This window comes from Panthera onca, chromosome C1 (assembly GCF_046562875.1).
Source record: "Panthera onca isolate mPanOnc1 chromosome C1, mPanOnc1 haplotype 2, whole genome shotgun sequence".
Taxonomy (NCBI): Eukaryota; Metazoa; Chordata; class Mammalia; order Carnivora; family Felidae; genus Panthera; species Panthera onca.
In genome coordinates, this window is record NC_138346.1 from 119,939,147 (window position 1) to 119,962,892 (window position 23,746).

General features: G+C 44.1%; 1 protein-coding gene across 3 annotated transcripts in view; it reads left to right on the forward strand.

The window, feature by feature from the left end:
* Nucleotides 1-23,746, forward strand: part of TBX15 (T-box transcription factor 15) — a 104,267-nt gene that overhangs the window by 64,306 nt on the left and 16,215 nt on the right. For all 3 annotated transcript variants that reach the window (XM_060626737.3, XM_060626736.3, XM_060626738.3), the window contains exons 4-6: nt 228-399; nt 1,412-1,579; nt 11,472-11,536. In XM_060626737.3, the coding sequence (XP_060482720.1) occupies nt 228-399; nt 1,412-1,579; nt 11,472-11,536 (405 nt within the window). The remainder of the gene's footprint in view (nt 1-227; nt 400-1,411; nt 1,580-11,471; nt 11,537-23,746) is intronic.

Consider the following 23,746-nt stretch of genomic DNA (forward strand, 5'->3'; position numbering starts at 1 on the left):
ACACTTTGCTGCCCTCCCCCACCCCACCTCATTCTCCATTTTCGTCTCTGTCTGGTTGTCCCTGCTTATCTGCCCTTCTCTTTTTCTCCTTGTATTCTCTCTTTAATCCCTACTGTTTCCATCTTGTCATCTCTCTGTCTCTCCCCTCTCCTGTCTCTACTGGCGTCCTGGGCTTCTCTTCCCTCTGTATCTGTCTCTGATTTCTCCTCTCTCCCTCTCTGCCTCAGATATGTGTACCACAGCTCCAAGTGGATGGTGGCTGGCAATGCGGACTCCCCTGTGCCCCCAAGAGTTTATATACACCCTGATTCTCTAGCTTCTGGAGACACTTGGATGAGACAGGTGGTCAGTTTCGACAAACTCAAGCTGACCAACAATGAATTGGATGATCAAGGACATGTGAGTCAAAGAATCCCATCCATCTCCCTCTTCCTCCCTTTTGGCTCTAAAGCTGACTAGCCCCAGGCTTTTCCAAATGTGTAAAATAAGAATCTCTATGCCACTTTGAGTCATTTTAAGTGAGTAATCCTAAAAGTTCTTTTTTCCTCCTGCGAAATTTCATTTATTACAAATCTAACATTTAGCAAATGTCTGCTGTGCATCAGGTTGTGTTTACCAGACTCCGTTCTCATGCTCCAGGGACCCACAGTCTAATCAAGGGAGAGGTTAAAGACAGAAGCACAAGACATGTTTTAAAATAGTGAAAGAAATCACACCATTCAGTGGAATAACTCACAGGGCAATAAACTCAGAGAAACAATTAAGGTGACAGTTTGGGTGGATTTGCCAAGTAATTTATGCATTTTTAAGAGAAGAATAAGTCTTAAGACTTTCCAGGTATAATTAGAGCCCTTGATGCTATTAATTTATCTTTATAACTTTCACTGGATGCCAAGATCCATACTGAGTGCTGCAGAAAGAAGGAAAACCATGGCTCCCATCTTTACGGAAATGACGATATTCTGAGGAATACCATTCACTCTCACAGGACATAAGGAATGTCCATAAATTTAGTAACAAGGTACAAATAATAGCTGATAGAATTTAAAGACAGCACGAGCCCATGATGAACATTTGAAGCAGGAAGGAGCAGCTGTCACATAGCAGAGGGTCTGAGATCTTTTAGCAGAGTGTTGTCTTCTGAGATTGGGACAGTTGTTCAGTATGCCTGGTTAAAGCAAGTGTACTACATCACCACCTGTGACTGGGGCACTCTGCTGTATGGTTTCGTGTAGTGCTATCCAATCACTTAGTCCTTCCTGCCGCGGGCAAGAACACTGACTTCCGGTTTCCTGTACATCCCGGTCCCAGTCTCTGTTCTTCCTGTGATGCTTCTGTGCTGCGATTGTATTTGCCTGCAAGTTTGAAACGCTCTTTGAGTCTAGCATAATGCTGCCCCTTCTCATTTCAGATCATTCTGCACTCTATGCACAAATACCAGCCTCGAGTTCACGTGATCCGCAAGGATTTCAGCAGTGACCTGTCGCCCACCAAACCTGTCCCTGTTGGGGATGGAGTGAAAACATTCAACTTTCCTGAGACCGTGTTCACCACAGTCACAGCCTACCAGAACCAGCAGGTAAGAGGCTGCCTTTGAGAGTCTCTTGCTGCATCAGCTTTTAAAGGAGCTTATTCATGCTCTTGGTAAGAAATAGTCCTTCTACGTGATACTGAAGAGCTGGAATGAGCGATGCCAGGCTTGCTCTGCAAACACCATGTTGGTGATGACAAGCCGTGATGCCTGGTAGCAGCTGGTATAGTCTAGATTTAGATCAAAGACAAAATCTTTGACCAGGAGAACTGAATCTTCTCAGTCATTTTCAACCTGTACTTGGACCTGTGTTCATGATCTCCCCTGCATTCTGGCAAATGTTCTTCATCATTTGCAAGTACCAAGGTTTGATTCATTCCTTCCCTCTTCTCTGCAACTTTCTGTGTATCCCTGCATCGGCTACATCAAAGTCATCAAGCCTCTCCAGCTCCGCTGAAGACCCAACTGCTTTCATTTACACTATCAGACTAAATTTACCTCTGTGTGATCACCAGCCACACCCTAACATCTGTGTTTTGATGTCAGCAATATGTTCCTTCATTCCATAAATATTCTAGAACTTACAATATTGCACGTTTAGTAGGGAGATCGAGCAGGTGAAGACTTATTTCTCCACGAGGAAAGAAGAGTTTGAGTTGAGTGAAAGACACGTAAATACACAAGGATAAAACAGTGGACTAATTGAATGACAGAGACGTGGAGAGGGTGCTTTTGGGTTTGGGGAATGAGGGATGTTTTCCCGGAGGAGTCGAGTCGATGCTTTCTCTGATGTTGAGACGTGCATAAAAATTGGCCAGACTAATGGGGGAAGTATGTGGGGACGGGGCATAGGGAGAGGGGGAGAGACAGTGAGTCTGGAATCGTTGTTGGCATTCTAGACAATGTTCTTGTTTTTGTTTTGAGGAGGGTGGCTAGATGGATCTACAAGTGATCTCACTTTATGCAATTCCCGACAGTTGCATGTGAATTTTGTTTTTGTAAATTAGAGTGTATTTCATCTTTTGACAATTTGTCTCATCAATAGGATCCTGCAGTGACTCCCTTTCTGAAAATAAGAGTTTTCTCTTGTTTATTTTAATATGCCTGCATACTTTTATTTTGGGCCTGCTTGGAGCAAAATGAACTTTCTACCACAACACTCAATACCTTTCGTACTTGGATACTATGCTTAGTGCTCTAAGAAAGAAATAGAAGAAAAATAATCATTTACTAAATATTATTGAGTGCTTACTGTGTGCCAGGCAAGTGAAAGTGATATAATCTTTGGTTCATAGAGAAAGAATATTTTAATCTTTCATAGCACATTTGGATAAGACTTTTTAGATGTTCTTTGCCTCCAGAGGCATTTGATATACAACAACCCCTTAGTCTGGTAGACAAGTACTGTATGCTTGCTGGGCTTTCTCAGCAGCTGTAAAGCATTCCCAACTTCAGATTTTCCTGGTGGATGCCACATTTGATCTAAAGTAGAGGAAGAGTTTTAGTTTGCTTTGGGTGCTACTTAAAAACTATTGAACCCTCTCAAACTCCTTAGATAGGTCATCATGGGTCCTTACAGGAAACTTTAATAATCAGAAAATTTTTTTCAAACTCTGAAACAAGATAGAGCATCAATATAGACATGCCCTTTGTAGCGACGGGGACCTTGGGATTAACTGTGGTTCAGGAGAGGGGGAGCACGAGTCTAAGTTCTTTGAGTCACTGATTGGACTTTTTTCCAAAACACTCACCCACCATTTTAATCATTAGTTTCTCATGAAGGCAGAGATTGTGGTAACAAATACTACAACTTCAGAATTTAGTGTGTGCAGCAAACTAGGACACTGGCGAATGAACATTCTACTGCCTCGCCGAGATCGGTTGTAGAGGCTAATAGGGTCAGTACTGTGACCCAAGCTGAAATTAGAAAGCCACAACTCACTGTGACAATAAAAGAAGAGCTAACAGGGAAACCTGAAATCCCTTACACTTTTCTACCTTCTCTCATAGACAGCGTTCCCGTGTCTGAGTACATTCTACTCGTATAAATATTGTCTTTTTCTGGACCGGGTGGTGGGGGGGCAGTGGTGGTTTGCTGGGGGCAGGACGCCATGATTAACTTCATGGCATTTGGTGGCAGACATACCTGGCTTGATTTCTGACCTTTCCACTGACAAACTGTATGACCTTGAACAAGGTTCTTAACCCCTTTCACCCGTGTTTCCTGGTCTGAAAATGTCCTGGCCTCATCGAGTTAGTGACGAGGACTCGATGAGGGAACACGCGTCAAGTCGCTGACGCAAACCTGGCTTCTGATTCATAGCAGTCATCCTGAATTGGTAAACAGCTGGGTCTGCACAGGCATGAAGGGGAGTGGCGAGTAGAGGCAATTTTATAGAATAGATTGCTCGTTAAGGAGAAAGTGGATCGTTGGGAGTTGGAGGACTTGCATTGGCTCTTTAAGGGATTATAACCAATAGGCAACTACTTTGATCTTTCTGTTCTCAAGTCACGTTGGTGAATTCATGATGTGCTGACATTCAAAATAGATGAGTCACACATACTCAATTCTGTGCAGTTTGAAATCAAGATAACAGCTTTTGCCTGTTTAACAAGTCTCACATCAACAGGCACGATTATTTAACATTCCCTTTGGCTGTGTAGATATGATTTCATATAACACAGTGTCTCCTAATAAAGCAAACTAACCTCAGGTCTCTCCCCCAGGCATCTTGGGGTCTGCATCCTGTTACCTAGCCATAATTTTCAGACTTGTCATGAAGATGCCGGGTAGTATAAACTATTCTCTTTTGTGAGCTATATCACCTACTACTGTTTTTATCTCCCTCAACTTTCTTGAATGGGAACGATTAATATTTTATGGCAAAAGTATTTACCTCATGTATTTCTTTTTAAGGGAATGGTTAGGAGGCCTGTGAGAGAGGAAAGAGGAAAAGTCAGTGGGCAGGGGGTGGGTGGGGGGTCCTCACTGTTCTCAGGAACTCAATGAAGGAAGGACAATGGAAGGAATGGAATTGAAGTGAAATGTTATTCAGTCAGTCAGATTCAGGCAGTGTCCTTTCCTGGATAGGGAAGGACAGCAGTGGGCTAGGCATTTAGAGACTTGGGTTTTTGTCCTAAGTGTCCCACTAGCTACTTGTGTCACTCTGAGCAAGGTATTCTCTTTCTGGGCTTCGATTTCTTCTTCAGGAAAACGAGCAATTGACCTGTGTTTTCTAAGTTCTCTGTTAGCTCTGAAATCGTAATTTCTTCCTCTTTTTTTCCTGCATGATTTTTAATGAGGGTTGGAAACAATTTCTTGTTTTCAAGCAGAGGCAGTCAACACACACAAGTATTAAAAATTATTAGAATGTTCATGTCTGTCAACTATTTAGTAACCTCCACAACGGTCTAGACCAACAGAGTTGTAGCAAGTCCACATTTGAGAGGCGGGAACTTGGTGTTTTGTTGCTGGTCAGCAAAATATTCCAAGCGATACTGTTCATTGTCACTCCTCCTAGCCCTCTCCTCTGTTAAGGTCTATCTCCTCTTGGCTTCTATCTCGTCAGCCAGACCAGCTGGACACCTGACTCTCCACACATCCGATCTGCCATTACACTGTGTTGCTTCTACTTGTGGAGTATCTTCTACTTTCTACTCTCGTTGCTTGTGCCCTCGTTCTGGACCTGCCCTCCCTCCAGCTTAGGCTGTGGTGACAGCTTCCAGCTGAGTCACCTGGACTGCACGCTTAATGTCTCATGAGCCATCACGTATATTCGCTGAGGGATGGATCTTCCTAGAGCACAGCTCTGATTGCATCCTTTCTCTGTCACGAATTGTCTATGACTCCCCAGCGCCTAAGGGAGTAAAGCCCGAGATCCCAAGTCTTCCTATTAAGGTCCTCTGCAGCTAGTTACCAGCTACATTTCTAGGCTCACTTTCCGCTCGTCTTCGTCATGCATCCACAAGAGTTCAGCGGTCTGGTTTGAGTTTTACCATGGTTTGCGCTTTGTAGCCGCCCTGCTTTTGCTCGTGCTGTTGTCTTTCCAGGAATGACCTCTCCGTTCCTCTTTATCTGTCTAGATTCCTTCCACTCTTCAAGTTCGGTACAGATACAAACCCTCCTAACATTCCCTCCTACAACATCTCTTACATTTTTCAGCTGCAGGTGAGCTCTCCTTCATCGAACTGTTAGTGTGCTGTCCCTCTCTCATGACCCCATCACCAGGTCAGGGGTGAAAAGACTCAGGTTCTAGACCCAGCTCTGTAGCTGAAGGATTGTACTGCCTGTGACAAATCACTCCACCTCAGAATTCTCGTTTGGGAGTTGATGGTTTGCTCTGAATCAGTGCTTCTCAGCCACCAGTCTATGGAGAAATTTTTTATAATCCATTGCAAGATGTAACAATAAAGACAGTATAGGGCCGTTTTATACCTGTATGCATTCATTTAAATAGACCGTATGTTAATTTGTCCTTTTCACTTTGTTTGATACTAAAATGTCATTTATTTTATAAAATAATGATGGCAGGAGGTAGTAGATAGATGTAACTCTTTTCGTTTGGTAGAATAAAGAAATGGAATATCAATGTTGATCCCTCAAATGTTTGGGGGGGGTATTAAAATTGGCCTGAAGCCCAGAAACCACTAATTAAGAAGAAGGACACTTCCATCTCCATAATGCTAAGGTATCTGTGTCTATCTCATAGTGCACAGCACTGAATATGTGCCTGGAAAAGGACTGCATGAATAATTAGCCAACACACCTTCACTACCAGTTTCCTTACAAATCTGTGGTTCGCTTCTTTGGATATAAGTAGTAGTGAAATGTGAAGAAAGAGTTTCTATTTTCATAAAATATTTTATGCTTTTCTTTCCCCCTTCCCATTCCTTCCTCCCACCCTTGCTGACTGACCCGTAGACTCCCAGGGCTGCTAGCATACTGAAGTTATTATTACTATTATTTGCTCTTGGAGTGCCAACTTGGCAGGCCTAAGGCAGAGAGGAGGGTACGCCATGCCCAGAATCTCATCGTGGAGAATAAAGTGGTAGAGGTGGGAATAAAGGCGACTCTACGCTTTATGCTTTTTCTTGGAAGAAGCTGACGCCAGCATGTCCTCATGGAATTAGCAGGAAATTTCCATTGCAGAGTCTTTGTCTTCTCTAAGGGGAAAAGACTTCTGAACCTTGATTTTTTTTTTCCCCCAAACAGGAAACTAGATTTCAAAAAGACACAGCCCTGTTCTCCTCAGGTAACACAGTCTTATTTCTTGATGAGAATTGGCTACACGAACCAGATCGGAAGTCTGAAACCACAGCCAGGTCTGTGTAAGCAAATCCAATAGGAGTTCTGAGCCACTCATTATGTACTGAACTATCGAGCCAGTTGTGTTCTCACGTTCCAATCGAGTCAGTGCAGAGGATTTTTTATTTTTTATTTTTATATGGGCTAAGTTTTTTTTTTCTTCCCTGATGAACACCCTTCAAGCAATATAGTAAAAAAAAAAAAAAATAAGAATAACTAAGAGAGTGTTCATAAGGGAAGGCCTTTTAAGCCTTGGTATTGTAAAATCATACTCAGGATATCGAAGTTTCCTTTTCTTTGTGGGTTGTGCTATTTATGTCTACACTGTGTACCGTGAGGCGTCCCTCATTTAGTAATTGCCTTGGTGAAAGGTCAGTGAAAATGATTCAAATCAATGGTGGCGGGCCAGCAGCCACCTCTTCGTGTGCTACAGCCCCCAGTGACACAGACTCTACCAATCGGTAGAAGGTCGTGGAAATCAAATCAGTGAGGAAAAACGCTTCCCCAACCTCTGGACTTTCCATGCCTCCTCGTTATCATTGGACCAAGTTTGAACATGACCGCTGTAGAATAGCTTTGGATATACGGAGAGTTACTAATCGACCTCTCGTTCTGCCTGGTGGGACATTGAAGACTCTCGTCTGCAGTGCTGCAGTGAAAGCAGATATGATCGAGGGAGTTGTTTGGTCTGTGTTCTCTAGGGCCGGTTACCGCTCTGGCGCTGGTGATTCCTGTTTTCCACATTATTCATTCATGCACTCACGCACTCATTCATTCGTTGAACACAAATAGCGTGTCATGTTCGGTTCTTGATAAAATGGTATATGAAATGGATGCGGTTCCTACCTGAAAGCACCCTGTTTGGAGGGATGATCAAGGAACATCTCTCTCAGGAGATAACATTTGGACTGAGACTCATGACTAGGCAGCAGCTGTGTAAAGAGTAAAGAACATTTTCGTCTGGGGGTTGAGTGAGCGTGAGGGGTCTGAGCAGGGAAGGGCCTTGGCACTTTCCAGCACTCAGAGCAGCTTGAGCTTGGCGGGAGCCTGTGGCCCAGGCGTAGAGGAGTGTGGGTGGGGATGGAGAGCTAGGCAGGGGCCACGCTGGGCCCACAAGTCCAGCCAAGGAGTTTGGATTCGGTTCTGAGTAGGGTGGTAACCACTGAAGAGAATGACACGATGTATGTACATGTTCACAAAGACCACTTTGGTGGCTGTGTAGAGAAGAGAGATCAGTTTAAAGGTTATGTAGAGTAGTTTAGTGAAAAGATGGCGGTGTATTGGTGGAAGGTGGGGAGGTGGAGACTGACAGCCATATTTGGGTCTAATTGATAAACAGAACTATGGAGTAGAGTTGAAAATTAACTATTCCAGTGAGCCTTCCGCACTATCCCAGATGGCCACATGTGTGGCGTGTGCGCAGAGGCGGCAGGGGTCATGAGTCCTCAAGTGGTGACTTGTGGGTCCCTGTGCTGTGGTCCTCACTGGCCTCTGCTGGTGGCTGTCATTATCTGCTCTCGACCTTGGGTCCTTTGTGTGGACATGCTCTACTGATAGAAGACTGCTCAGCTTGTGCTTTTGTGTTTTTGCCTCAGTTGGACCTCCTGGGCCTCCCTGGCTGGCCCCGCCTCCCCGCAGGGCTCGTCTAGGTCCTCTGTTTGGCTCCTGCCTAGGCTGTAGCACCTTGGGATTAGGGCCACCCTGCCTTCCCTGGCATGGCAGGTGAGGACCTCTGAGTCCCTGACCCCCCACGGAAGGGCTATAGGAGGCCTGCAGATGCTAGCTTGGGCCTCTCTTCCTGACTCATCAGACCAGGCGGCATTTTCACTTCGATGCGGCCAGCCCTATGTATGTATGGAGGTGGCCCTGCCAGGCTTCCTCTTTTTCCCTACTCCACTGGGGTGCGAGGGGAAGACCTTTTACTTCTCTTTCCACTTGATACGAATTCGTCTTGTGTCACATCCTTGTCTTCCGCAGGACAGCAGGCTTTATGGCCCAGCTGTCATTCGCATCCCTTCCTATGCTATATGAGATATTCACAAGATCTGAGGCTACCAGGCTGGCTCTCCATATGGGAACTGTGGGCCTATGGATTTATTGAGGTTGAGAATACATTGGTTTGTTCCTCCAAATTATTGTCCTTGTTACACTTGGTATTGGTAGGCACAGCCAAAGTTGTCAGCACCAGCATTAACTGGGGTCATAGTTTGGCTTATATTGTTAAATTGCTCTCTTCTGCCTGTAGGGTATGTAAATGCCTAAGCAGGGCAATGAGGGCTTTCTGTGATAGGGCCTGAGGGCAGCCTCTAGCTGTCTCTCACTGCCCCTCTTCTCCTACCCCATGCCCTGGCCAAATTGGACTTCTCAGTGTTTTTCCAGTATGCTTCATTCATTCATGCTTCTATACCTCGGTGCACTGGCTTATGTAGGACATTTCTTAGTAAATGCTTCCCTTGTTCCTTTCTCCCCTTTTTGCATGTTTCATGAAAATCCTACACATCCTTCAAGGCCTGGCTCATGTGCTATATCTGAGAGATAGCCTCAGAGACCTTCAACTTGGACCCATTGCTGCTTCCTCTTATGTTCTTACGGCACTTTGCCTTTGTTGTGAACCTTATCAATTTCTGTTTTGTGTTGGTGTGTATATCTGCTTTTTACTTCTAGATTAGAAGCTTCTGTCTGGGGGGGGAAGGCCAGACAATACATAGCCAAATGCGGACTAGATATCACTATCACCTATGCATCCTGTCACCTTGCTTTGCACACAAAGGCACTTGATAATCAACAAATAATGAGTGTACACTACATAAAGCTCTGTAAATCTCACATTAAAAGCTTTGAAACAAGTATAGAGGTGCTGTTTTTCCTAACATTTGGTGGCATTTTTCTATTAAATCGCCATGCAGACCTCTTGGCCTGAGATAGAATGAGCTGTGGCAAACAGGTTTTCAACCTTTTCTCCCAGGCCCATGAAATAGAATGTCATTTTATTTACAGGGGCCTGTGGAGGCCCCCCAAACATGGCAGCACAATCATATATCAGGAACCCCTATCATAAATGAGCCGGACAGGATAAGCCAACTTGAAAGAGAAAATAAAATATTATAACCCCAACTTGAAAAGAAAATATGGTGTGTGGTTTATTGCTGCGGATTATGGAGGAAGAAAGAACGGATTTTAAGTCAAAAACAGAAAAGCAGTGACAGTCTTTAAACGCAATACAATATTCACAGGGCAGACACTAGACTTTAGAAAGCCAAAGGCTTCAGGCTCCTGCTCTGGTCTATAAAATAGATGTAAAATTGCTTTTGCTACATTATTAGTGCTACATTATTAGTGTGCCATTCTAGAGGCAAGGACTGTTTTAGGGGAAAAAAATTAACTTTGATACTTTCAAGTCAGAGTCTGTTGGTTGGAATCTCACGTTGCATTTTAAAGACCTTTAAAGACTGCGGCTTTGGGAAATTCCACTCTGACAAAGTGAGCCAAAGAGGGACTTGGAAAGACTTGCTCCATAAGAAATAACTGTAGCCATCCTAGTTGATAAGGTCTGCAAAGAGCAGAAATGGGAAGGTGGTCTTAAATAATGAGATTCCCTCTGTGTAGAATTACCTTCCGTTGAGAGTGCCTTTCATCCTTTCCTGAGCTCCCTCGCCCCCACCCCTAAGTCTCTGTTGCTTGAAGGTAGTGAGTCATTCACATCTGGTTTAGACACAAAGATCTCGAAAGGGCCTCCCATGACCAAGGCTGAGAGCGGAAACGAAAGAGCACATGTGGAATTTGTTGGTCAGGCTTGGTCTAGTCTGGAGGCATGAGGGTGATGTGTCCAAACCTCGCCGAGTTCGAGGGGACTGAGGTCAGATGCAGTAGGCAGGGACTTCTGCACTGAAGTGGAGTTGGAGCCAGATGCTCCAGAGGACCTGCCCAACCTGGGCCACACAGTGGTTTGTGTCTTCTGATTTGCTTGTGAGCCTTGGAGACTGGAAGAAATGCACTGTAGCCAGCTCCCTTGAGTCCCCCGTTTGCAGATTTTGCCTTGCGTGCAACCTTGATGAAAGTCTAGCTGCTTTTTGTGTCTTTTACAAGACCACTTTAGGTCATTAAATGAATGATCTCTAGGGACAGGGAAGGGGCAACTTAAGTGAGATGGGATGTGCAATTATTTGGGTCTTTCAGGCTGAGGCAGTTGTCTGGTGCCCTCATTTCACTGGATTGGATTGACTGAATCCATTCATTCATTATTTACTCGCTCAGCAAACACTTTTCAGGTGCTCCCTGTGTGTCATGTTCCATGGACTTGACCATCGCCCAGTTTTCCATTTCCATGCCTTTGTTTGTCTGGGCAAATGATTTAGCCTCTTTTTTTGGGGGGGGGGCAGGAAAGGTGAGCAGAGGAGTTTACAGTCACATACTGGGAAAACCTGGGTTTTTTAGGGAGAAGTGTGTCAGCTGGGTCAGACATCTGTGTGCCAGGCCCGAGTCCTATCTCCATTTCAATTTAAATCTCAAACTTAATGGAAACTAAATAAAAACAACAGCCATTACTAACAGAGTGATTTTTGTTATTTTTCTAGGAGCAACCGAAAAAGAAATCCGTTAATACAAACACAACTTATGTTTTTTGCTTGTTTCCAGATCACCAGATTAAAAATCGATCGAAACCCTTTTGCTAAAGGATTCAGAGATTCTGGAAGAAACAGGTAAGAATAATTGATTGAGAAAGAGACTCACCGACATTTCTCTTCTATGTGACATTTTCCCCCCGGCTCCCCATGCGTGGCTTTTGGCTCCTACTTGTCGGAGACTGCTTGCGCGCTAGCCACTCTGCTGACTCAGGCAAACAGAAATGGACAGCTGATCCGAGGATCAAAGAGCTGTCCCCCAAAAGTTGAATTTTCCAACTTTCTGTTAACACACTGTACATCAATACTTGGTAATCCAGTCACTTAAAACAAATTTTATGGTGCTTTATTATCCTCAGAAGATTTTGCCACTTTTTCTGATAAGTGCATGGGTGGCTACAGCACTTACACTGACATCTCATTTATTTTGCGTTATCAGGAAACAAGGAATTGTGGACAAATAAAAATTATCAGAAAATTATTACCTTTTAAAAATTTTTTTTAAGTTTATTTTGGGAGAGAGACAGAGAAAGAGAGCATGAGCAGGGGAGGGGCAGAGAGAGTGAGAGAGAGAGAGAGAATCCCCAAGCAATCTCTGCACCATCAGCGTGGAGCCCAACGCGGGGCTCGAACTCACAAACCATGAGATCGTGACCTGAGCTGAAATCGAGCGTCAAATGTTTAACCAACTGAGCCACCCAGGCACCCAGGAAATTATTACCTTTAAGAGCTAAAACATTGGTAAGAAATTAGCCATTTTTCTCCTAAGACATGTTCCCAAAATATATTAGATGTTGCCTACCTTGATAAAGACAGTTTCTAAAACCCAGCCTTTCCTGATGGCCCAGCATCATTAGGATTAGGTTGTCATATAGGGAAATTCTGAGGAACAGCTGATGTTTGAGGGACTGTTTGCTCTTATTGTAAGTGGACTTAGCGACATGGCATTTTTCTGGTTAATTCTGCTTCTGTCTAAATCCTTTCTTTCTCACCCTTCCTCTGTAAAATTAAAATCTGTTATCCAGAGAGCTAGGTGAGAACTGAAATGGTTAGGAAACACAGATCTACCTAAAGTTATGCAGTCAGAAAAATTCACTTTATATAAACTGTACTGAAACCACAAATGTGACACGCATGTTTTATGAAGTGTGCAGGTTAAGGGGTGCCTGGGTGGCTCAGTCGGTTAAGCGTCCAACTTTGGCTCAGGTCAGGATCTTACGGTTTGTGAGTTTGAGCCCTGTGTTCAGCTCTGTGCTGACAGCTCAGAGCCTGGAGCTGCTTCTGATTCTGTGTCTCCCTCTCTCTCTGCCCCTTCCCTGCTCCCTCTCTGTGTCTGTCAAAAATAATAAACATTAAAAAAAAATTTAAAGTGTGCAGGCTTTGCAGTAACTATTTACATTAGTGTTCAGACATTTTCCTCATCCAGGGGGCATTTCTTTACATCGAAATGACACAGATTGTCAAGAGTTATCTGTGCTATTTTCCCTGCAAGAGTTTTCAGAGAAACTGTTTAGTATTATATTTAGAATCACTTCATGAACTTTATAGCACATTCTGTTAGAACCCAGATGTATGCTAAAAGTCATCTGTAGTGATCATTTCCTTCACAAAATGATTAATGGAAGCACTTCTTTTTTTAAAACATTATTTGCTTTTTTGAATTCTAGGATAATTAACGTACAATGTTACCTTAGTTTCAGGTATAGAGATTCAGCAATTCTATATATTAGTGCTCATTGTGATAAGTATATTCTTCATCCCCTATGGAAGAACTTCTTTATGAAACTCTTTTTTTGTATACTTAAAATCCATTTAGATTTCTAGAAATTTTTATTTACCTCAGAATTTCTTGAGGTTACACCTATTGATTAAGGTAGAATTCAGTTGAACTTCTAGTTTGAAGATGACAAAAATTGAGTGATGTGTTCTAGATCAAGCAACTGGTTAGTGGTGTGGCCACACTAGAACTCAGGCATAAGGACTCCAGGCCAAATACTTTCCCTTTCAGGAAAGACCTTTGTCCTCAAAATGTAGCCAGTGAGGAATGGGTACTCTCTCTGCCGGTTAGTTTATATCCCATGTTCAGGTTACAGAACTTGCCTGTGAGCTGTTTCCCGTTGCTTCCTTTTCAGGGCTCTGCATTCTAGACTTACTGAGGACCTTGCTAGTGATGATGTTCTCAGAATAGAATTTGGCCTTTGATAAAGAAGTCTTTAGGGTATTTAAGATCTTTAGCTTAAGAGCCCGTGGCTGGATTTTGGGGGTTCTGTGAGTTCCCAGATACTATAAGGAAAATCGTGTGTGGATGAACATTTTTCTTAGGAGAGGTCTCTAGCTTTCTCCAGATTTTTGGAAGGTTCTGTCACCAAAAGTTAAGAATTTCTGCCCTAGACACAGCTGGGGGTCAACCCTAATGACTTTCGTTATTCAACCACTTTCTCTTTCTTTCCTTCTGTATCTCCAGTGGCATTTAATTATTTGTTTATTTTCTTCTTGGCACTCCAAAGGTTGTTTTGATTTCTTCTTTGCCTTTTACTCCCATTGGAGTCCTTGTTTTTCTGAGGCCCGACCTAGGACAGAAAATTGGGATAGGCTGTATTGACCAGTGTTGCAGCTATGTTCTAGGAATTGAAGCCACACTTCAGTCTTGGGAATAAGTCTACGTGTCTTGAAGCATTTGCCATGGTTAGGAAGTTGTGATGACATCTTGGTTCAGGTCCTGAGATTCTCCTATCCCCTCACTGGGCTAGAAGGGAGTTAGACACATCATTTGGTCCTGGCCTGGGTCTGCTTTAGGGCTGGTGAATGTCTTACTGTTCAGACAGACAGTTATTTGTCTTGCCTAGTGGGCTACTCTTCTTTGTAAGGACTCCAGGAGGGCAGAACTATGGATCCTCATTAGGCCATTTCAGTGGCTTATTTATATATAATTTTTCTGGTAGCGTGGTGATTCTTCGTTCTGTCCCGTTAAAACCTGCAGGCTATTTTAAGTAATGTTAATAGTTATAGAAATTATCTCAGATCGAACACTTACTGTGTCCCAGATCTTTTACTTACATGTTTTCTAATCTTTAAAATGACCTATATTTTGTGTTTATTGTGGGAACCTGAGGCTCAGGGAGCTAGTGTCACACAGGAAAGCTGGAGCACTAACTCCCAGGTCCACCTGTGCACTCTGTGCTCTATCATGCTAAGAGTTTAAACTTGACTTATGTTATCTTCGACAGATTTAGAGACTAGAACTCTTCCTCTAATGGCCAATAATGTGTGTTCTCTGTCTGTCTTTGTAGACATCCCCGTGGCTTTGTCATTTGCTTGCTGTGCCCCCTGTAAATAAGGAATTCCCTAGTAGAGGACAGGAAGTCAGGTTGATCTTCCCTAGCAAGTGAAACCATGACATGATGACCCTGAAGTCCCCTGTCTCACAATAGGGCAAAGATGAATCATTAGATATAGAAGCCATTTTTATCCTCCGGTGCTGTGGGAAGCTAGATTAAAATTGACCTCTGGGGGCTAGTACAGTGGCCCTTGTATTTTCTCTTTTAAAAAGGTCAAAATTACCTGATAATCAGGCTTGAAATCTCACTACCTGCCTGCAGGATCTGATAAGGACAAGAATTATTAATGTCAAGTTGCAGATGAGAAAGACTGATGAGGATAGAGGGGATTATTTGTAAATCCTCTGGGATCTGGGGGCTCTGTGCCAACACCAGAATCCAGTTCATCACCTTCCAGCCAGTGCCTCACCTACTGCCCTGCTTGTGCTAACAGAGTTCTTATAAATCTATGATCTTCCTCATGCCTTTTAGACATCAAATGACTCATACAGAGGAGCATGGTTTGATGAGTTGCATATAAACGTACCCAAAACATACGGATTACATTTCCTTTAAAAACACATGGGCTTAAAAATTAAGGGGGGAAAGTGCTTGGCCAATGTTTTTTGGTTTTGCAGAACACAAAACATTTGTGGAATACTTTGCAGTTACAGAATTTGCCAAACCTCAAACCAAAACACGTTTATGTTTGTCGATCTCAATCTATCCCAGCGCGATCCAAAGGCTCAGGAAGGGAGGGGTGTAGAGGGCAGATGGGGAAGACACAGCCACCCGCTGCCCTCTCTTCAAATGCCTCTCCAGACTCTCTCCCACCCTGCCAGCCTCTCTCTGCAGCATCCTCTGAGTGTGGCCAGGCGACCGCAGTGTCCTGAACACAGAGAAGAACTGAGGAGGCTCGGGTGAGGACACTTATTTCCATTACTGATATATAGTTTTTAAATGTTTATTTATTTTGAGAGAGAGAAAGAGAGAGAACCTGAGCTGGGTAGGGGCAGAGAGAGAGAGAGAGAGAGAGAGAATCCCAAGCAGGCTCCGTGCTGTCAGTGCAGAGCCTGACATGGGGCTTGAATCCACAAACCATGAGATCATGACCTGGGCTGAGATCAAGGGTCGGATGCTTAACCAACTGAGCCATCCAGGCGCCCCACCTCATATTTTAATATAAAGAGAAATCCATGGAGAGTACTCCTGACTCCCAGCCCTATCACTCTCTCCTTCCCCTCACTGGGCACCGCAGTGCCCCACCTGATTGCTGAGCCTGGGAGAGGGAACTCTTCAGGGCCTGGTTCCCTAGAGCAAGTGTACATTCTGGGCTCTTGCCTTTGATGGTAAGTCCAGAAGAGGCAGCCTGCCATTCTGGGGAGTGGTCCCTCTTCAGGGCAGTTCTAGCCCGCTCGTTCAGCCTCCACACCTACACCTTAGTATCCAGACACTTTTGTCAGTAATAAAGCTGGTATTTCAGTCTCCATTGCTTCAGGCTCCCAGGACTTTCTTGGACTTTATTCTGAGTTCAAACGAGGACAAGATGTGACATTAATTGGGCCTTTCAGAACCCCACCAGAAGCCCCAGTGAGCCAGGATGTCATCCCTGTGGTGTCACCATCACCAGAGCCTGTCACAGTCCTCTCTGCTTCCTTAGGAAGTGCCATTCACATGCTTCTGTGTGACAAGGTCACCACTCCTCAAGCTGTACTTATGGAGCTGCTACTTTGCATTGCCATGTGATTGTGCCCCTGATTAGAAGTCCCCACCAGAAGTGTGTGTGTGTGTGTGTGTGTGTTCATGTTGAGAAGAGTGGTAGACAGGTGGTCCTTTGGATGGAGACACTCAGAGATTTTGCTTCCAGGCATTGTCTCTGCAATGGGAGGGCAATTGTGTTTACTTCTAAATTGTTCCTCCTAGATTTCTCAGAAATTATGTGGCCCAAATCTGGCTTTAGGGAGGTTGGAGGAGATCCATGTATATTTGCTTTTAATCAGGCCTAGTCCCAGGCACGATATCCAGAGTTAGCTCTGGGAGATTTCTCCTTCCAGGAGGAGATAGTAACACCTTCCTGTTCCTAGGGAAAACAGATCCCCTCAGCTTGATTAGTTTATGTCTTGTGGTCTGTGTTCCTGGGCTCTGCCCAGTGTTAGAATGTGAGTTCCATGGGGCGCCTGGATGGCTCAGTAGGTTAAGTGTCCAACTTTGGCCCATGTTATGACCTCACAGTTTGTGGGTTCGAGCCCCGTGTCAGGCTTTGTGCTGACAGCTCAGAGCCTGGAGCCTGCTTCAGATTCTGTGTCTCTCCCTCTCTCTCTGCCCCTCCACTGGTTGTGGTCTCTCTCTCTCTCTCTCTCAAAAATAAATAAACAGTAAAAAAATTAAAAGAAAAAGAGTGTGAGTTCCTTGAAGACTGTACCTATGTCAGGTAGTCTTAAGCTATTTCCTACAGCATCAGGTACACAGAGTAAAATGATAATTGCTCATTTACTTACAAAACAGCAAAAAGATTTGATGAGTGGCAGAGAAATTATTTATTTTTTTTATTTTTTTTTATTTTTTAATATATGAAATTTACTGTCAAATTGGTTTCCATACAACACCCAGTGCTCATCCCAAAAGGTGCCCTCCTCAATACCCATCACCCACCCTGCCCTCCCTCCCACCCCCCATCAACCCTCAGTTTGTTCTCAGTTTTTAACAGTCTCTAATGCTTTGGCTCTCTCCCACTCTAACCTCTTTTTTTTTTTTTTTTTTTTTTTCCTTCCCCTCCCCCATGGGTTTCTGTTATGTTTCTCAGGATCCACATAAGAGTGAAACCATATGGTATCTGTCTTTCTCTGTATGGCTTATTTCACTTAGCATCACACTCTCCAGTTCCATCCATGTTGCTACAAAAGGCCATATTTCATTTTTTCTCATTGCCACGTAGTATTCCATTGTGTATATAAACCACAATTTCTTTATCCATTCATCAGTTGATGGACATTTAGGCTCTTTCCATAATTTGGCTATTGTTGAGAGTGCCGCTATAAACATTGGGGTACAGGTGCCCCTATGCATCAGTACTCCTGTATCCCTTGGATAAATTCCTAGCAGTGCTATTGCTGGGTCATAGGGTAGGTCTATTTTTAATTTTCTGAGGAACCTCCACACTGCTTTCCAGAGCGGCTGCACCAATTTGCATTCCCACCAACAGTGCAAGAGGGTTCCTGTTTCTCCACATCCTCTCCAGCATCTATAGTCTCCTGATTTCTTCATTTTGGTGAGTGGCAGAGAAATTAAAAACCAGGAACTCTGGAGTGAGAAAACCTTACCCCAACCAAGGGTGAATCAAATGCAACAATAGTGGAGAACTAGTTTTGGACACGAACTAAGAAGGGAAGGAAGAGTAAATCTATAAATAGGCTTAGTCTCAAGACTGGGGGCAATGTTGTTTCAAATCTGAGATCAGGTCCATCTGAGATGGACTGATGCTGTGGACACTGATTTAGCCTCATCCTAGATTAGACACACACACCCTTCAGGCCGTCAGAGCTGGCTCCGAACAGTGGGAACATGCTTTTTGCTAGTTTCAGAGTCTGTGAGTGCAGGAAAGAAGGAGTCCCAGAGACTGAGTCCAGGCAGAGTGAAGTTTAGTTGAGAAAGGTTGCTCAGTAGCGAATGGAGAGGTAACATTACATCTTTATGGTTGGGCACTCCAGTGGACAGTGTATTCCAAAGAGAAGACAAAGGTCACAGAGCTGAAGAGAACCAAGTGTTTGCAGTGTGTCCCATGGTCAAGAAGCAGCCTGGGGAGATACATCTGTCCACAAGCCTGACGAGCCCACTGTGCTCAGCTAGGGGGAGCATTACACCTGCAAAGACCTTGCACTTGAAAGGGAGAGCAGAGGAACAGAAGGAACGAAGAGTCTCTGGGTCTCAGTCCACATCTAATGTGAAGGCCTTGTCTCTGCTAGGAGTGGCTGCCAAGATTTTACAGAAAGCCCAAGTCAGCTTGGGAAATTTTATACAATTCCCAGGGACTTCCTCCAAAGCAAACACATACATAAAAAGGAGAGGATTAAAATTATGATCTGTCTGGAGAGTGAAAGGTTCTATGAACTTGTCTTAATAGTAGCATGGAGTGCATGACTCTGGGTTCTCTCAGTAGCCTTCATCCTGTCTTTGACCTTGGGTTTTACCTTACTCCCAGCCTCCATTGCATCTAAGACAACTGCAAGGGTGACTGTCCCACGTGATGTGGTTTCATCCAGATACTCCCTGCTTGTGTGGTGCCTCAGAAGCCACTGCTGTTGGTTCCACTGCTGTAGGTCCCCAGGGGAGTGGCCCTTCTGCGGTCCAGGGAACTGGTGAAACTTTTTAGAAGGGTATCTTTTTCTCTGGAGGCCACCTGTGGAGGCTTCTACCACGACACTCAAATCCCACTTAGGAACTATCAGAAAGGAGCTGGAGGCAGGCCTCATATCATGGGGCACTTGGTTCATACAAGTAACTGTAGGTTGTCCTTCACTGAAAAAACTAGAGGGACTTCAGGATGAGGTGTATGAGGCAATGTGTGTCTAGGCTGATTCTCAGCCAGCACTGCTGTTTGCTGGGAACGTGGCTGGTGGCTGTCCTTCTTGGTGCCTAGTGTCCCTTTACATAATATTTCAGGGGAGAGTGATCTAAAAATGGAGCCATTAACTGCATTACGGGAATGGATATATTTGCTTGCAGGAGGAGGATGCTTAATGAGGCTAATACTTAACACAAAGGAAGGAATCTCCATTGATGGGGCGGGGGGTGGATATTTGGGAGTAAAAGATTTTCCTGTGACCTCCCCCTTCAGCAGCTGCTGTCCCAAGACCATGTTCATAGAGTGAAGAATCACCTTCTTGAGCACAGACAGGAAACCTTGTGAAGGCCCAGCCCTTTCTCACAAAACCCAGAGTGGAATCAGAATGCCTCCAGTGAATGGAAATGAAAAGGAAGGAAAAGAAAGAGTCAGCCAGACACTAGCCCCAGGGCCAGGTCATCGGTGCTTAGGTCTGAAAGAAACCATTTTTCTTTGTGAGTTGGGGAAGAAGTGTGCAGGGTGGGTCTCCGTCAAAGTCTGTTAGAAGAATTCTGTTACAACCAAGTGTTTCCAGTCTTGTCCACACCCTGGCCTACCTCTTAAGCTGAACATATGAAATTACTATATTTGTGGGTCAAAGAGGTAAAATATCGGCAGTTTCATACCGTTCAACCTTGTATTTTCATTTCCAGGAATTTGAATCATAAGTATACGATAACATTAGTAATAATCATCTCACGTAGTATCGGTGGTCCAGGTTTTCCCTTTTTATCTCCAAGTTGATTGGTATTGTTAGAGTGTTTCCCATTTGACGGATGGTGAAGCTGAGTAGAGTGAGGTACTAGCTTTCAGAATTTGCAAATCCAGCCAATGGCAGCATCCAGAGGGTGATGTCACTGTCCTCTATTAGGCACAGCTTGCCAGTCAGCAGACAGCTTTGCTCTTGTCCCTCTCCGGGTCCCTGTCGCTCGTGAAGGCTCACATAGCAAACTTAGAGCCAATGCACTGACCACTTGCCTTCTTTCAACCAGCATGACTTCCAAGTGTCTCCCTCACTTTCAATTTCTATATTTTTATTTGTTCTCCCTAAAGCCATTGACTGTGTTTTTCCAGCCAGTCTCATCCTGCTCATTCCTGGCACTCTTACTAGCCCCTGTAGATTTTTCAGACTCTTTTGTTATCCCTGGCACGGGTGCCATTTAGCACATCTAAAGTAAGTAATCGGCACTAGACTCCCTCTTGGGAACTGCTGCATCTACAGGTCAAGGTAGCTGGCCCTGTACTAGACTCTGGTGGCAGCGTCCTGCCAGACTCCCCCTCTTCTTCCAGGCCATGGCTGTTTATCACGTCCCCTGGCTTTTGGTCTTCCAGCCAGTATTTAACATTTTTCTCTGCCTTGTTATTTGTTCTCTCTCCTTTGTCATGAACCTTTTCCACCATTGTCCTCTTGGCTCCGTTGGTTTGCCAGGGAAAGTTGGCAGTTGTTTTATTATCTATGGCTCTCGCCCAGGGATGGTGTCATCTAACAGAGTGACGTCTTTTTAATGGCTAACATATTGGAGTCTGAAATATCTGCAAGATAATGAGGCCTACAGAGGCTTGAGGGACACGTTTTCAGTTCCTTGAGGAGAGAATGAGAGATGGAATTAGGTAACATGCAGGTCCCTCCACATTCAATCCAGAACCAGAGGGCTGACACAGTTTTGAATTCCAGGGAAATAAGAGTGTTTTCTCCTGTTACAGGTCACAACCTGAGCTGACGGTGGGATTTTGTTTGCTTGAGTTAGACCGATGGTCCTCAAGCTTTCATTATGTTTTTTTCTCTTGTTCGGATGTATTTTGTCTTTAATCAATCTGCATTTATTAAGTAACAATGAGGAGGGAGTAGTATCATTTTTTCTGTTTTATTGACAGCGAGGCTGAGGCATGAGAAGGTTGTATGGCCTGGTCAAGATTGCGCTGATAAGCAGCCAGGTTGCAGTTTGGGCCCAGGCAGTCTGGCTCCAAAGCTCTTGGTCTTCTTTAAAAAAAAAAAAATTGTTTTTAACATTTATTCATTTTTGAGAGACAGAGAGAGACAGAGTGCAAGCCGGCGAGGAGCAGAGAGAGAAGGAGACACAGAATCTGAAGCAGGCTCCAGGCTCTGAGCTGTCAGCACAGAGCCCAATGCGGGGCTCGAACCCACAGACCACGAGATCATGACCTGAGCCGAAGTCGGCAGCTCAACCAACTGAGTCCCCCAGGGGCCCTGGTCTTGGTCCTTCTTAACCACTGTGCTAATCTGCATCTTGTGTAATTACCAAATTAAAGTTTGACCATTCCAGTCAAATGCAAAGAAACTTACTCTTTTAGTTAGCCTGCTTTGTGTCATCAGGGATTGTTACTGTACTTCCTGAGGCAGTGAAAACTCCTTCGAGAGTCCCATTGCTACCCATTCAGACTCCATGTGGGGTGGGTGGCAGGGTTTCTCGAGCTGGGAATCCCTTGGGAAGGAACAGTTTTTACTCAACTCCAAGCATGTGCCCATTGGACACCTGTTCTTCCAAACCACTGTAAGGCACATCAGTGACAGCCAATCAGCATGTAGATATACTTGTTGTACCATCTAAAGCCAAGTTTTGAATGATGGCTTGTTGTTGGTGTTGTTTCCAATTTGCAGACCTCTGTTGGGGGGCCTTTTAAAATATTCCTGGACAACAAATACGTAGGAGCCAATTCCAGATCCAGGAAAGAAGGAGGTGTGGAAGGTTTGCCCTCACCTCAGTGGATGAAGGACAGTCTAAGAAAAAGGATTAGAAAGTTGAGATATGGTAATTAGATCTGAAAGAACAGTGTATTCTGGTTCTGTGTCTTTTCAAATGCTGGAACAGGAAGAGAGAAGAAAGATCAGAGGTGCAGTACCGCCCATGGGATAAAATCCAAGCACCTAACATGGCATAAATATTCACAGTATCTGCCCCATCATCTCATCTTGCACCTGGAGCTCCAGTCACCCTGAACTATTTTCAGTTCCCAGAACGTGCCTTCCCTTCCATACCTCCAAGGCTTTGCGCACACTGTTAGCTCTCCTAGGAAAGGTCTTTCTGCCTCTTGTCTGTGTGGGAAACTGCTGAGTAACCTTTAATATGAAGCTGAAGTCACTGGCCTATCATGGAGTGATCCTGGAGTTTTCCAGGTGTAGGAAGTACTTCTGGTTCAGGGCTCCATGGCATCTTCTATGTATCGTCAGTGTAGCACTGATCACACAGGTCAGAATTAGCCATTTACATGTTGTTCTCTCTTTCTTCTAAGTTTATTTATTTATTTTGAGATGGTATGTGTAAGCAGGGAAGGGGCAGACAGAGAGAGGGAGAGAGAGAATCCCAAACAGGCTCCACACTGCCAGTGTTGGGCTGGAACCGTGAATCGTGAGCTCATGACCTGAGCCAAAATCAAGAGTCGGACGCTTAACCAACTGAGCCACCCAGGCACCTCTACACGTTTTTCTCTTTTTGTTAAACAGGACACTCCCAAATTACAGTAAAGACCCTCTGCTCTTTTTTGTTTTTAAATCTCCTGAACATGGCACATTTACTGGTTGGAAAACTTCTTTGTGACTTCAAAACCCCATCTCTGTATTTCTTGACTGTCTGTTATTGACAGATGGCCGATGGCCTTATCAATCCCTAGCATAGGTTCCCTTTGTTGCCAGAATCACCAGCAAATGACTTGGGGAAGAGTTAAAAGTCAGAACTACAGAGAAAATAAATAGAAGAATCATAAAAAGCAACCCTGTCTCTCAACACAAAAAAACAGAAAGTATGCATCAACGTGCTACCTAATAGATTCATGAATGTAGTTATAATTGTTGTTATAATTATCAAATATTTGCTGAACTCCAAAGCAGGGCAATCCCACATTTTATTTTTAATGAAAATTTGGAAAAATAATTCTTTGCAGTCTGGCTTTTTTTTTTTTTTTCAAATCAGTTGATCTTGAGGCATCATCAATTTGTAAAAGAGATCTTTGGCTTGCTTCCTTTCCTTCCTTTTCTCCCTCCTCTTGAGCACATTCTGTTGGTTTGGCCAGTGAGCAGACTGAAAAGTCTAAAGAGAAGAGGCCTGGAAATCAGAGAGATGATTCCAGCCAAAGCACTGAACAAAAAGAGTTAGATATGGCCTCTCTTGTCACTGGAGCAAACAAGGAAAAGTAAGCAAGAAGGAGGCACTTGCCAATATGATCATCTCTGATTGGAAACCTCAGACGTGACATCAGGTCTCTGGTGTGCAACGGACCCAGAGAGGCCCACCATGTGGAACATGTTAATGACGTGAGGTTACCTAAGACTGCCTTTTTTTTTTTTAATCTGTTAGACAGTGAATTCACTTTTAAGAACCTTAAGATAAAATTTTACAAACCCAGCGTTTAATG